This window comes from Peromyscus californicus, unplaced genomic scaffold (assembly GCF_007827085.1).
Source record: "Peromyscus californicus insignis strain IS unplaced genomic scaffold, ASM782708v3 Scaffold_21__1_contigs__length_65335640, whole genome shotgun sequence".
In the NCBI taxonomy this organism is placed as follows: domain Eukaryota; kingdom Metazoa; phylum Chordata; class Mammalia; order Rodentia; family Cricetidae; genus Peromyscus; species Peromyscus californicus.
Genome location: NW_026294514.1, coordinates 8,689,716 through 8,705,506, shown reverse-complemented (window position 1 = coordinate 8,705,506; position 15,791 = coordinate 8,689,716). Strand labels below are relative to the sequence as shown.

General features: G+C 43.5%; 1 protein-coding gene across 5 annotated transcripts in view; it reads left to right on the top strand.

Moving 5' to 3' along the window:
• The window catches only part of Ankrd44 (ankyrin repeat domain 44), a 260,633-nt gene that overhangs the window by 125,671 nt on the left and 119,171 nt on the right, over positions 1 to 15,791 (top strand). For all 5 annotated transcript variants that reach the window (XM_052749463.1, XM_052749461.1, XM_052749464.1 and 2 more), the window contains exon 3: positions 7,102 to 7,180. In XM_052749463.1, the coding sequence (XP_052605423.1) occupies positions 7,102 to 7,180 (79 nt within the window). The remainder of the gene's footprint in view (positions 1 to 7,101; positions 7,181 to 15,791) is intronic.

Here is a 15,791-nt window from a genome sequence, read left to right as displayed (position 1 = left end):
GAGTCTCTAGTTCATTAATTTCTGCCCTGATTGAGGATTTGGCTGAGTTTTCTTTCCTCTCTAAGGCCTCCAAGTGAATCACCGAGACATTTATTTACATCTCGGTGACGTAAGCACTTACAGCCGTAAACTTTACCCTAAGTTGCTGTAGCTGTGCGAACATTTCCATTTGGTTGTACAAAGTTTCAGTCTCCTCCCTCTTCAATGCACTGGCTATTCTACAGCGACCCCTCAGCATCCTCGTGTTGATTTCTGTTTTTATCCCACTGTGATCTGATAAGCTACAAAAATGGTTTGATTTATTTTGTATTTGTTAAGACTTGCTTTGTCTCTTGGAATGTAATCTGTTCTGGAGATGGCTCCGTGGGATGTGTATCCTGAAGCTGTCTAGTGGGGTCTTGTGTTTGTAAGATCGGTTTGATCTGTGGGGCTGGCATAATTACATTCGGAATATATTTGGGAATACCTAATAAAATGGAATGTGCATACACCTCTGTATCCAGCACTTCCTTTCCTTGGGATCTGCCCTAGTGCAGGCCTCACAAGCACGCACAGAGACATGTGTGAATGTGCACACCACAGCACCGTTTATGAGGTGAAGAACTGAGTCCCCTCCATCCCCCCATCCCCCACCCCCGGTGTTTTCTGGGAATCTTGATTTCCTGATCTGTGCCACTTTACCTCTAGAGGCATTTTTTTCCCAAGAAGACTTCTGAAGCACACATAGATAAATGTTACCAAGTTTGATTTTGCTGGTGGGCATATTGTGTGTCTGTTACATAAATATCCCTCGGTATTTATGAGGCGTTCAAGTGAAAAGTGGACACAGACATTTTGAAAAGAAACTTGGTATTTGTCTCCTTTCTCTTTCTCTCTTCTTTTTTCCCCCATCCTTCCCATTCCTTACCTCAAGACCCAGCTTCCTTCCCATTTGTGCCCTTTTTTTTTCTTAAATATAAATCCAAGTCTTTTTTCTTCACACAATTTGAAATACCTCCAAGGTATCTATTGTGTATTCGGGGTTTCTTCAGATATCTGCTTGTCTCAGGCAATCTCTCTTCAGCAGCGAGTTAAGCTGCTTGGACCCAGGGTGTCAGTTACTCTCCAGCATCCTTGCTTTCAGGGGGAGTTAGGATGGAAAAGGCAGCTCCACTCCTGTATTTCACGGACTTTTTCCTGCTATTGCTCCATTGTCTACACTGGTGTGCATTCTCATCACATCTAGGGAGGAGTGTTTGTTGTATGACAGATAGTTAGAATGCAGAGAAGCTGGTGCACATTTAGCCAAGGATTCCCAAGGCCCACGCTATGCAGTTCTTCATCTTCAAGACAGGGGCTTGGGGTAGCCCCTCCTCCTGCCTGGCTACACGGTGTTTTCGCCTGCCAGAATGGCCTTGCCGTATCAAGCTCACTTTGCGTGCTCATACTTCAGCTTCCCCCTTTTCTTTCATCCGCTGCTTCTGTGGTAAACAGACATCTCAGGAACTTCCTCTGCTGGCTGTCTCCGCCGTACTGCACACTTAGCTCAGACCCAGCCGGCCCGGTGTGGCTCCGGCTATTCATAGACTGGAGGGTTCATCTGCTTCCCTTCTGGAGGAACAGGGTCTTCTCTCGTCCCATGTGTCTGAATCCACGTGCAAAGGGCAGCCTGGCATTGGTGCTAATGGGTAATGGAGAAGGATCTTCCTCCTTGCGATACCACATTTAGGAGCTGATTCCAGATTCTTTCCTTGTATCCCTGGGTGTTGTAAGGATCTGAGGGATGAACATTCACTTTGTCACGCTGAGGCCACTTTGACAAAAGATGAAATGGAAATGGTGAGAGTGTTCATCTCAGCCACCATGTCCAGCTGTTACTCTGTACCTGGCCTGGTGCATGTTCTACCTTTCCAGAACCACCCCCCAACCCCAGCCATTCTATGACGTATGCACTGGCCTTTATGGTTGATCAAGGTTCCCAGATAGGCGACTATAAAGGCCCTGGACAAGATGCGTTTATTTTTTTCAGTTTTCAAGAGATTCTTTTTCATGTCTTTTGAGAGCGACTGTCCTGATTTGTTCCTAATAGTTGGGGAGGAATTCCCTGTGATATCTGATGGTCTCCCCCAGCACTTGGCATCATGGTTGCCATGGTTACTCTGGCTGTTATCACTTATGCTCTAATGCCCTACATCAGGAAAGTGGTAACTGGACGGCAAGGTTCTTTAATGTGAAAAGACTGGATTGGTTTAATTTTGTAGTCCTAACACCGTCTACAGCAGCGGTCCCCAGCCCTCCTAATGCTGTGACCCCTTAATACGGTTCCTCATGTTGTGGTGACCCCCAACCGTAAAACTATTCGTAACTGTAACTTTGCTCCTGTTAGGAATTGTAATGTAAACATCTGATATGCAGGATATCTGATACGCCACCCCTGTGAAAGGGTTCGTTTGACCCCCCCCCCCAAGGGGTTGTGACCCACAGGTTGAGAACCACTGGTCTGCAGCATCTGGCATCTGATAGCTTCTAAGTAGATGTTTATTTTCAGGAAATGTGGCTGACTGTTGTAAAACACACCACAGAGTCACTGTACGTATTTCCCTTACTTCTAATATTCTTTTTTCTCCCTACTAGTTTCAGTATTCTTAGACAAAAATGTTAGATAATTTGCAGCATAATGGCACTGCCTCCTATGTTTCATTCATTATAGATATTTATCCTTTTTCCTTAATCATACAGCTTTGCTCTGTTGCCAAGGCTGGTCTTGAAGTCCTCTGTTGAAATGGTCTTCCGCCTCCCGCATGTTGGTACCACAGCTGTGCACTGCCACATCTGGCTTCCACATTTTGCTTTGTAAAATGCAATGGCTTTCCCTTAGCATAGACTCTTGTCTTTTGTGTCTTAAGTTCAGACATTATCCTAATTCCTGTGTGGTTTGCGTGTTATCTTACGTTCTTGCTGCCTTTGTCTGCCATCTACTGCTTGTGGTGAACTGTTTCCACAAGGGTTTTCTGTCTTAGGCTTAGCAGTTCATCTTCAGTGGAGATTTCATCTGTGGTCCCAGAGTCCCTGGACAGAGAAAATTTCTCTCGAGCGAAAGTTTAGGTTTTTCTTTTTAGCAACATAGGGATACCATTGATCGAGAACTAAGTTTTATATCTATTTTTAATTTGAAAGTTCCTGTATTACATAGATAGTATAAATTCAAAATCCTAAACCACAGAGGGGAAATCCTGGGGATACAGATCCATAATGGAGAGTCTCACCCCCTCACCAGGAGCTCTGAGCAAGGTGCCCCCTGCCACCTGCCTGTGTGAAAGCTCCACGTTCCTTCAAGCCAAACTTTGACTTCAAAGGCTGCTGCTTCTGTGAAGGTCTCGGTTCCCAGTCTGCATTGCATCTCCCACAGCCAGGCCTGGGTTTGAAGGACCTGCTGCATCAACATCTCCTGCTGTGTCAGCACCTTCTGCTTCCTGCATTGCTTCCCAAGTCGCTCACCATGTCTGGCCTCTTTTCATTCAGTTTATTGTAAACTCCATTCTGAGGATGTTTGCTGCACCTTTTATAGGTTCATCAAAACTCCCCCTTGGGATTTGTGGGAGGACTCTAGAGGAAATCTATCCTGGTTAGTTTTTATTATCAACTCAACACAGCCTACTTCATCAGATTGACCTGTGGCCATGCCTGTGAGAGAGTGTTTTGATTGATGGGGGGCGGGGGCAAGCCCACTATGGGCAGTGTCCTTCTTAGGCAGGTAGATCTGGGTTGTCTAGGAAAGTTAGTTGAGCATGAGACAGTAAGCAGCATTTCTTCGTGGTTTCTGTTTGAGTTCCTGCTCTGACTTCCCTCGATGATGGATTGTGACCTGGAAGTATAAGCCCAATAAACCCCTTTCTCCTCCAAGTTGCTGTTGGTGGTGGTGTTTATCATAGCAACAGAAAGCGAACTAGAGCAAACGGATTTTAGACTGCCAAGGGACATTCTGAGATGATGTCCTTGCTTTCATTTTTTATTAAGAAAAGTATTTCAGATTGGGATCATGACACATAATTCTTCGACATCAGTTTGCTGTGTTGGGCGAATCCTATAACCTGTGCAGTCCTCAGATTCCTTTTCTTTTAAATGAAGTTAATAAAATTTGAGAACATGGTTGTGCGTCTCCCCTGGTAGGGATGTTTTACAATCAAGCAGTTTGGAAAAATTAAAATGAAAGCATGGTATGATTACTAAATGGGCTTGCCTCTTCTGACACTTTAGGGTAGCATTATCCCAGAACGCCTTTCTAGTGGTGTCATGACTGGTGCCCCCTTTCCGCCCTCTGTCCTCGCCTCCTATCATTGTGTCTCTGACACCATTGGTTTAACTTATGACAAAGTGAGGTGCTGCCACCCTTGAGTTTCGGCTTCCTGAGCACAGTGATATTGTGACTCTGTCACTCAGCCTTGGCTCATGGTCCTTGAACATTGCTTGTTCCCTTCTGGAGAGCATGTGTTGGCAGCTTTGGTCAGCAATGAAGTCACACTGTTTTTGGCTAAGGTCTTTCTAGCATTTACTGTCTCCTTTTGCTTTGGTGAACAGATCTCTACTGCAGCTACATGTCTTACTCAAGCTACAGGAAACCTTTGAATGTATATTAACAGCAGCACTTGGATTCCTATTAAGAATTTTTACAGTATGACCTCAGACTACCCACCTTCTTACTATTATTGGAACTTTAGCTTGAACAAGCTGTGTCATATAAGGGACCACAGACTCAGCAAATCCAGCCATGTAATGATAGACCAACCAACTCTGCAAGGTGGGGAGAGAGTCTGGAATTTATTCTCTTTTTATTTGCATCCAAGTTCTCCAACAGAGCATTAACTTTGCTTCAGGTCAGATGAAGTCATCATTTGAGCTAGGGTTATCATTGGTTCAGTCACTTGGGCAAGGTTGGTTGTTCAACCAAGCCCTGGATCTAATTCAGTTCACAAAAGAGCATGCAAGTGTATAATTTTTGTCCTAATACCCAAGAGAAAAATTTAAGCAGGCAGAGTGAGGATTCAGAGAAAGTAGGAAGTTAAGATAACAAATATTTGTAGGGGGAATCAGTGGAAGAAAGAAAGAAACTATTTGTGTCTTCGATGGTTTTGTAGTTTACTGCCTATAAGAATATACTTGATTCTTATATTAGTATGTAGATTTTCAGACAACTCACCTTTATTTTCAAAGCTAGGGTCATGCAGGGCTCACCATGGTCTCTGACGGAATTCTCCAACCTATACCATGGTTTTGAGTTGCAGACTTCTCTGTTTTCAGTTCTCGGTAGTATTGCCTGCACACACATGTGTAAGTTTCCATCTAATTCAAGCTCCTCCCTTTGTTCACTTAATGTCAGTCCATAAAACCACTTACTAGGTCTTCCGACAGCTAAAGTGGTTTGAAGATCAGACCCTGTCATGTCCCCTGCCTGCCGTCTGTCTCAGACGTGAAATGCACAAAGCAATAGTCTAAAAGAGAAAGGGAGGCCTGGACTGTGAGAAAATATCTGTGAGAATAATATCCTTGGGCTAGTAAAGGGTTGTTAGGTTGATTATATATAGTCAAGTGGTAACAGGACTGAGAGAATCAACGCTGAGTCCCAAGAATCCCGAGTGATCATGGGAGGTTGTGGAAGAGGCCATGCTTATGGACTGGTTCAGTTCAAGCTGACCCAGTTCTGAGTCTCAGAAATGCTGCCAGGGTAAGGATAAGGAAGAGTAAGAGCTTTTACTTCCAGGAAATTTCAACCTTGGAGGGTTCATTGCCCAAATTAATATACCTGATTCTTATGTTACCATATACATTTTTAATCAGTGCAACTTTATTTTCAAAGCTGGGGTGCTGCAGCTCCAAGAGTCACCATAGTCATGTACCTGGCCGAGCTTTCTGCCCTGTGCCATTATTTGTAGTCACAGACTGCCAGCTTCACATACCTGTGTCTGCACACTGGTATTAGTGTCCTCGTGTGGAGTTCTTGCTGTGCATGGCCTCCTGCTTGTTTGGGGCTTTATTTGCATTGTCTGGACTCCTCTTAAACCTGTAAGTAGATATTATCTCCAATTTATAGACTTATAAATGGGGAGGCTGTATTTCCCGTGTTACCATGCTGCTTCTTTACATGTACCAAATCCCTTGTCAAGGACATCAACTAGAGCTTGCCAGCTGAAGGTCCAGCCTTGGCTCTGTTATGTATCCATAGGATCTTGGGCACATTCCCCATCTGTTTGAGCCAGTTTTCTCCTATGATGTTCCCGAGCCACAGATGCAGTATCTGTGTTGCAGTTGAATCCATTGGGACTGGACCCCTCACAGTCCATTGATGGTCTTTGCATCGTGTACAGCTGGGGTTTCCTGTAATGGTCTCAATTTGCTGTCGAGAGAAGCCTCTTCGATTAGAGGTGATAGCTACACTTACCTGTGGGTGTACGGGTAAGATTTAGAACGGAGCTACAAAAGTGTGCTGGTCTAGCAAAGGGGTGGAAGTAGATTGTCTTCTGAGATCCAAGAACTCAATAGCCCTGGGGAGGCTGGCTAGGTTTCCAGGACCAGGCATAGTTCTTCTCTTGTTGATTGGCCTGAAGTCCGTTTAAACAGCTGTTGGTTCACACCAATAGGTGCGTGCCACCGTTGCACCTTGAGGGATAGCTTGTCATTCTGGCCATTGTTGTGGTTTCTAGGTGTCACAGCTGAGTAGGCCTATTTTGCCTTTCTTCCTTGGAAACATACATAGAACCTTTTGGTACCATGGAAGCTGGTCTGTGGGAAGGAGACTTTCGGGTTAGCTCTGGCTCAAATAGTCTGTGTCTTGTGACCTAAGTATGCCCTAAGAATGCAATGTCTTCAGCAATAGGGTCATTCCTTAATCCTTTGAGAGGACGCAAGGGCAGCAGCCATAGCCTATATGCTTTAGAGAGTCATTTGTTCAACCTACCAACAACTTGAAAAGAGGTTTCTCATGACTGGTACTGGGGTTTTTGTCAAACTCACACGCGTAGGTTGGCCCTCAAGCCTTACTTTATAAGCGCGAACCTCGGTGTGAGTGAAGCATCCTGACATCCAGCTGCCACTGACTGATGTATACTTTGCTATTGTTTATTTTAGGATTCCGAGAAACGAACCCCGCTCCATGTGGCTGCATTCCTGGGAGATGCAGAGATCATCGAACTCCTGATTTTGTCAGGTAAATAACTCCTGTATTCAAAAGCCAACTGCTTGTGGAGGCTTAAAAGACAGATTTACTAGACAGCAACTACAATGAACGAATCAGAATCACTTTGCTTTGCTCATCAAAGTTTATTTGATCAGCAATCTATCTGTACATGAAATACAATAAAAGAAATTATTGTTGGCAACAATTCTTGAATAAGTGAATATTACCTTGAATGTCTGATTACTATCTGTCCTGTCAGACTTGGCATTGTAGACAAATTTAGTACATTTGGATAGCTTGATATTTTTTAATTGTAAGAAAAGAAAACTGGTTAAAGTCTACATGAACACATATATATTTTGTATGGGTTTATACACAATGTATAGCACAAAGTGTGCATATAAGGGGACATACACACATATATTTAAATTGTACTTCAAAATAATACTCGTTTCCTTATGTGCAACAATGACTGTAATAACAGTGTGGAAACAGATGGACGGGCCATGCCCATTTCTAAATAGAGGTTTTCTCTGAGTAGGCAGGGGGAGTGTTGAAATATCTTCATGGAAAGGCTTAAAATGGACTACTACAACTCTGTAAGATATTTTATATTTTCAAAAATTGGGTGCAAATGTGGGAATCATGTCAGATCTAATCTCTGTATCTACTGGCCTGTGAGATTCTCATTCACTGTGCTTTTAATGTTCCATCAGATTGAAAGATTTGTGAATGCTTTCATTTCTAGACTCCTGTGTGTTCAGTACATCTCACAGACAGGTTTCCAAAACTATTACATGGTTTTTCCTCTGAATGCTTGCTAGACAAATACCTTGCACACGCCTTGTTGTAGATTGTATGCAGGCCTCTCTGTAGACTATATGCAGGCCTCGCTGTAGATTGTAAGTAGGCTGACTGCTTTTTCTTCTCCTGTATTGTTTGGGGAGATTAAAATCTGGAGGAAATGCTGTCGCCAACCAACTAGGCAAAAGGCCCATCCTAAGTGTTTGCCTTTGTCTGCGGTAGCAAAGGGAAATGCTACCATTCCAGAGTATGCAACGGAAAGACGAGAGAGGTACATGTACTCAACAGATGTGAAAGGCACCGTGGTGAAGGCAGAGCTGTGCTGTGTGCGCAGGAAGGCTCGTGTGGTTCTCAGGTTCACGGTGTTCCATTCTTTGGGCGAGCTTCTCCAGGAAACAAGTATAATGTATGTGAAAACAAGTGTGCCTTAGCAGGGATAGATTTGTGGGCATTTCTTAGTCTCAAGAGCAGATCTTTCTTTTGACAACCTGAGGGTGTTGCTGGCTGTGTTTGAAGCAAGCGTGTTTTGTGTGGTATGGGCACAGACCATAGCTAAGGGCCAGTGCATACCTGGGCAGTTACCCTAACAGCTGAAATTTGGTCCATGGAAAATTGTAGACAGAATCAACGTGTAAAGTAAGAATCATGTGATAATGATACCTAATGAACCGAAGCAACAGCATCATTACTAAGACAAGCATTTCCTTATCTGAAAGTCTAAAGTCCAGATGTTCCAGTGCTATCATGATGCTACAGGTGGGGAATTCCACATCTGATTTAATGACCCCACATCTGATTTAATGGGAAATTCCACACCTGACTTAATGGGATGAACCGCCATCAAAATGCAGATACACTAATGTAGGTAGAGTTTTCCTGCCTGGCCCAGGGTCAGGGCAAATCTCTCTCACCTGCCAGTCCCACAGCCGCTCAGACCCGACCAAGTAAACACAGAGACTTGTATTGGTTACAAACTGTATGGCCGTGGCAGGCTTCTTGCTAACTGTTCTTACAGCTTAAATTAATCCATTTCTATAAATCTATACCTTGCCACATGGCTCGTGGCTTACCGGCATCTTCACATGCTGTTTGTCATCATGGCGGCTGGCAGTGTCTCTCTGACTCAGCCTTCCACTTCCCAGCTTTATTCTCCTCCTTGTCCCGCCTATACTTTCTGCCTAGCCAATGGCCAATCAGTGATTTATTTATTGACCAATCAGCAACACACTTGACATACAGACCATCCCACAGCATGCTAAAATGTGTCTAAGGTATATACAAAGCAGAGGAGAACTTCATTGTAGTCTTGGATCAAATAGAACAAAACCCTTCCCTCCAAATTCAAAATCTGCAGCACTTCTGGGCTCAGGCAGTTTGGATAGGGATGTTCAACCTGTATTAAAAGATGTCTCGGAGGCAGCAGAGATGGGCCAGTAATTCAGAGCACCTGATACAGTTCCAGAGGACCCGAGTTCAATTGCCAGCACCACATCAGGCAGCTCACAACTGCCCGTAATTCCAGCTCCAGGGGATCTGAGGTATCTACACACACACACACACACACACACACACACACACACACACACACACACACACACACGGACAAAAGGCAGGAGAATGGGAGAGGGGAGTAACTGAGAACAAGAAAAGCTGACCCCAAGTTGATGCTCCTCCAGCCCCAGCTTTGAAAGGGAAGCTCTTAATCCTGCATCACGAGGGTCACCCGTGTGGGACCAGTGTTCCTTGCTATCACCTTATGTCACCTTCACGTAGCATAGATTTCCCAGTGTCTCTGTACCTGTGGCTGATCCCGGAGAGCCAGGAGAGCTGTTGGAGTGTCTTGATCTGCGCGCCTGTTTGGTCTTAGAACTGCTGATCTGTTCATCTCTTTAGTACAACTCTGGTTCAGTTTGCTGTAGAGTTTCCCTCTCCCTCCCCTGCTTCTGCCCACCAAACTGAGAAAGTTCTTCAGCCATTTTATTCAACAGAGGCCAACTTTTGCAGTTCAAGTAGCTTTCATTTTCCCTGAAAGGACTTTTATTCAATTTGTATTTTATATCCCTAAAGAAATGTCATATGACTGCAGTGATTTCAGTTCTGAGATCTCATCTGGCAGCTGACCCTTTGGGGAATCCAACCGCTCTGTTTCCTCATTTCATAATGAATGAGGTGCTAATGATTCCCATGTTGGACAAGTAATTTAGCCTTGACAGAATAGCTGGTCACAGCTGTGCTCCCTGTGGCTGGGTAAACTCCCAGAGCATGCTGGAACCCAAATTCACTAAGCTACTACCGACTTTGTCTCCTATTAACTGGGCCAACGGAACTGCGAGTGTCTCTGAACAGACGCGGTGACGGGGAGGGGCAATGTTCACGGTGAGCAAGCCTTGCAGGTTCCTTCCACTTTCTTATCTCTGCCTGTCGCTTGGGCTTGATTCCCTCTTCTGACTGGGCTTCTGTTTGGGAACTGGCCCGGTCAGGATTGAGGCGGTTGTGGGACGCCAGGAGCAGCACTGAGGTCAGGGGTGAAGTAAGGAAAGCAGAGCTGACTGGAAAATGGCCACAGAGAAATATCTTACAGAAAAACTCAGCAAGAACAAGGGTGATGGACTGAGTCTTGGGTTGGAGGAAGAAACAGGAGAATTTGTGCTCTACAAAATACACTCACTGCAGGGACTGGGGAGATATTTCAGTCAGTAGAATGCTTGCTGGCCTTCAGCAGCTACGTAAATAACTGGGCTTGGTGGTGTGTACGTGTCACCCCAGAGTCGAAGAATTGCAGACAGCAGGATCCCAGGTTTGCTGGCCAGCCAGGACAGCCTCGTTGGTGAGTCCCAGGTCCCAGGGAGAGAACTTGTCTCAAAAACCAAGGTAGACAGAAGCTAAGGAATGACCTCAGAGGTTGGCCTGTGGTCTCCACACATACGTGCTGGCGCATACACACACACACACACACACGCACGCACGCACGCACACACGCACGCACACACGCGCGCGCACACGCACATGCACACACAGGCACACGCACACACAAACATCTACGTGCCTGCACAGACACAAAATAAATAAATAAATACATTTACTAGAATCTGTGCCACCAAACAGGTGATACTTTTGCAAAATGATTTCTTGTGTGTGTGTGTGTGTGTGTGTGTGTGTGTGTGTGTATGTTTGCAACTGTGCTTCATAGTCTTAGTGTCATTTGCCTGCAGAGCTGGTAGTGTGTGGTTCTTAGATTCCTTCATGCCTAATAGATATTCATTCTTTGTGGATGGACTTGATTTTTTTTTTAATATCTGGTAAAATTTGTGATTTGACAAAGCAGAGCTGGTCACAGACACATATCTGGTACAGTATTAAACAATAGGTTCCTTCCATTGAGTGTGTAAGCAGCTCTAGTGGCAACTTAGGAGTTTGAAAAATGTTGCGGGCAATTGCCACGTACATGCCGTTATCACCTATGTTTCCAAGGTGACAGGACTCCTGAGCTGCGGGAAGATCGAGTTTGTTTGACAGAAAGAAAAATCAAATAGCAATGCAAGTGCTCTATATTATAATCATATTTCATATACTCTTTCTTGAATGTTTACCTGCTTCAATAAGCTGACTGCCCAGGCTTTGGATAGTCTTCCTAGATGACGAGGCTGAAAGAACAGAAATGCCACCTCTGGAAAAGATGCCAGAGTTTCCTTTACTCCCCATCCCTTGGGACTAGAAAGGAGAGGTAACAGGGACAAAGTGAAGACCACGCTTAATTGGCAGTTAGAATTGTGCTTGATAATTTTCTAAAGAGTAACATTTAATACCCATTTTTTAAGGATGTAGTGTCCTTGGGTGAAAGAGCATTTACCTTTGGATCATTAGCAGTGCAGACCTTGTCCTTCAGTGCACAATGGTGCTGACAGGCAGGAAAAACACAGGGTTTCCTTTGGAAAAATAAGTTATGAATATTCAATAAAGCCCAAACCATCTGCCACTCCCCCCCCCCCCCCCCCCCCCCCCCGAGAGGTAGACAAGACTCTCCAAGGTGTTCAGAGGAAGAGGATGGGGAGCCGAGGGGGAGATGGCAGGGGGAAGCATGCAGATAACATTGCTGTTTTCATAGCTCCTGGTGGGGAGAAGGGGCTGTTCCTGGCAGCTGCCCAGCCGGCCTCCTGGCAGAGCCTGTGTGATGGAATGGAGGGCTTGTACAGCGACTAAGAAGCAGTTTCTTCCGTTCCACTCACGAGTTTTCCACTTCTCAAGCCCCGTTGAGGCTGCACCTGACGGAGCACATGCTGGTAGACCCTGCCCTGTCCTAGTCCCAGACCCATCAGGCAAGGGGCATTCTCCTCCTTCTGACAGTTTTAGTATTGAAAGCCATATCTGAATCTGCCTAAAACTAAATGTAATCTGTATATAATAGTGATAGCAATTAATAATGCAACTAGGTAAATGTGCACTTAAAAATTATATGGGGGAAATGGGCAAAGAATGTGAACCAAATAATTCTGAGAAAATGTACTGCAACCAGGAAAAAAACATAGTGGAAAATGTTTAAACTTAGTATTAAGGAGGAAACGTGAAAATGAGGTGGCATTTTCTTCCAACTAGATTTGCGATATTTTAAAACATTTAAAGGAATTTTATTAAAGTACAGTCAGTATACTACATTATACTATACACACACAAATAATTTGATGAGTTTAGGCATATGCATATACACTCAGGAAATAATTGCTATAATCAAAATGATATTACCTCCCACCTCCTGAAGTTTCTCTTTATTCACCTTTTGGGATATAATGTGCTCTCTCTCCCCTTCAAATGTGTTTTAAGTACATAATCCAGTGTTATTAATTCAGATTTGTCACACTTAAGATGACTGGTAATATAAAGCATTAATGAAGACCCAAGGAAACGAAGTACTTAGACACTGGGTGTAAATTATCATGCTCTGGACAGCTGGGGATACCATTAAAGCAAAAAGTGTGTATTACTCATAACACATAAAGTCCATCTTTAACTATCTGTCCTAGACAAAAACGTGCATATCTGCATCAGAATGTCATTTTATGAGTGGCCGTTATTTGTAGTTTTTGGAAAGCTATTAAGAATAAACTATCAACAGAAGAACTGTCTGAAAAAAACATGACTTATTTACATAGGAATACATGTAACAATGAAAAGAAATTGATTCATTCTTTGTCAACCTAGATAGATGTAAAATATATCTTGTTAAGTGGAACAAGCAAGTTTAGAGTGTGAGAACAATGCGATTTATGTGAAAATACACACACACACACACACACACACACACACACACACACACTTTAAATTTGAGCCAGGCATGGTGGCACATAACTGTAACCACAGGACTTGAAAGGCTGAGACCTGAAGATTGTTGTGAGTTCAAGGTCAGCTTGTACTGCAGATGAAACCCCAACTCAAAGAACAAAACAAAACAACTCAGGAGACTTTTTTTTTGTTATTGCTGTGTGTGGTGTATGTACTTGGTGTGTGTGTATGAGTGTGTGAGAGTGTGTGTATGTGTGAGTATATGTGTGTGAGAGTGTGTATGTGTGTGAGAGATGTGTGTGTGTATGTATATGTATGTGAGTGATGTGTGTGTTAGCATGTGAAAGTTGTGTGAGTGTGTATATGTGTGTGAGTGATGTGTGTGTGTGTATGTATGTGAATGTGTGTTTCTCTAGGGCATATGAGGGGATGGAATTGCTCATAATGTGGATGCACACTGTTTACTAGGCGATGCCATGGTGTTTGCCCTGCAGGGGAACTGTAGCTGTCCCCACTCACCCCAGCTGCATGCCAACTCTTCCTTTTACTCTGTGCCCTTCCTGACTGCTCATTGTCACATTTTACCACTTCATCAGTTTAGCAGGCCTTATGAAGTAGTTCGTTAACTTTGCCTTCATTTCTTTATCCTGATGCATTTTTAGTATCTCTCCATATGTTTGTCATTTGGGTATTCTTCATGCCTCAGCCTTTTGTGTTTAAAAAAAAAAATGCAAAATGTATTCTCTCCAACTGTGAATAGGATGGTGGGAAGCCTACATGATATTTGCTACCTCAATACCAAAGAAAAGCTTTAAAAATAATAACCATGCACTTGGTTAACTAGAGCGATGTGATTTAACTTGTGTGCTAACTTGTACATATCAAGGTGTAAGAAAAGGTGGATGATTTTAAAAGAGTTGACTAGCTCCCAGAATGTTCTACTAGGAGCTGTAGGGATTAAATGTCCTTCCTGTCTAAGCCAGAAAGATGTGTAGCAACCACTAGACTTTCACACTCTGCTGGTGCCAACACTTAGGGAATAAGACCTCAGATTTCTTTTTTAGTAATGGGAATTTTACTTGAAAATTCACCAATTTTCCTGTTTTAATCACATCTTGCTTTCCTTAGCCTGAGGATTCAATAACAGTTGAGTCTCTCTTACTTTTAAAAATATGCTTAATGAGGTTGGAGGGAAACCCCAGCAGGTAGGAGTCCTTGCTGCTTGCCCAGAGGACCTGAGTTCAATTCCCAGCACCCACACAAGGTGATTCACAGCTGCCTATAATTCCACCTCCAAGGGATCTGACACTCTCTTTTGTCCTCTGTGGGCTCACACACACATGTGGACACTCCCCCCCAAAAAAAACTACTTTTAGGAAAGAAAAAAAAGTGTTGCTTGTGGGGCAAGCCAGATCACTTAGTAGATAAAGGTGTTCACTAGCAAGTACCAAGTCTGACAATTGAAGTTTTGTCTCCAGATTCCAAGAACTTAACATTGGAACTTCCAGAGTTCCTGGAAGGCAGGAACTCTAACCTTCACATGTGCATACACACAAATAAATGTAAAGAAAATAAGAATTAAAAAGTGTGCATTTGGAGCCTGGAGAGATGAATTGATCAGCAGCTCCACGCCTTAGAGCACTAGTTGGCTCTTGTAGGAGGCCTAGGTTTGGTTCCCGGTACCCACACAGTAAAGACAGCCATCCGTGTCTCCAGTTCCAGGGGGTCTGGAACACCCTCTTTTGACTTCTGTGAATAACAGGTGTGCACATGGTGTACATGTATACATGCAAGCAAACGCTTGAACACATAAAATAAAACGAATTTAAAATTTTTGAATGAAAATATAAAAGACTGTGCTGGTTTGTACATTTCATAGTGGACAGCTGATTGTGTTCCACCCTAATTTTCACTGCCTTTGGAAACCTTAGCCGTAGACTTAGGGAGCAGATGAGCTATTGAGGTGATTTTTTCAAGAAGAATAGCTAATAATTTTCTAGTGCTTTGTGATTTATGAAGAATCCTCACGTCCATCTGACATTCCCAAGGACCCAATAAAACCAACAAACCTGGCAGTATTGGTGTGTGGTTAGCCTTATCCTACAGACTAGAAAGTTTTGGTGTGTGGTTAGCCTTATTCTACAGACTAGAAGCTTTGAGTCCTTGGATACTGGCAGCTGAGAACAAAATGCAAATCCCGGGCTTTGTCCACAGATCCCATGTCTTTCCAACCCATTTCACTTCAGAACATTTAGCTCAGGGCTTCTTATTCTATCGTGGTCTTCATACAGGCTTTAAACCCCAATAGACAAGATGGAATTAGTAAAATCAACTTTTAAGGTATTTTAACTTGGTTTAAAATTAAGTTTGTCCGTCAGTGGCTCTCAACCTGAACATCATGTTACAATAATCTTGAGCTCTAAAAAAATAAAAATAAAAATACTTGTGCCTGTGATACCTCAGACCAAAGGAATGAGATGGAGTGGGTATCCCTTTGAGGGGTTAGACTGTTTTTTCTGATGAATGCTGTTGATGGTATTTGTCCTCAGTTAAAGAAAAA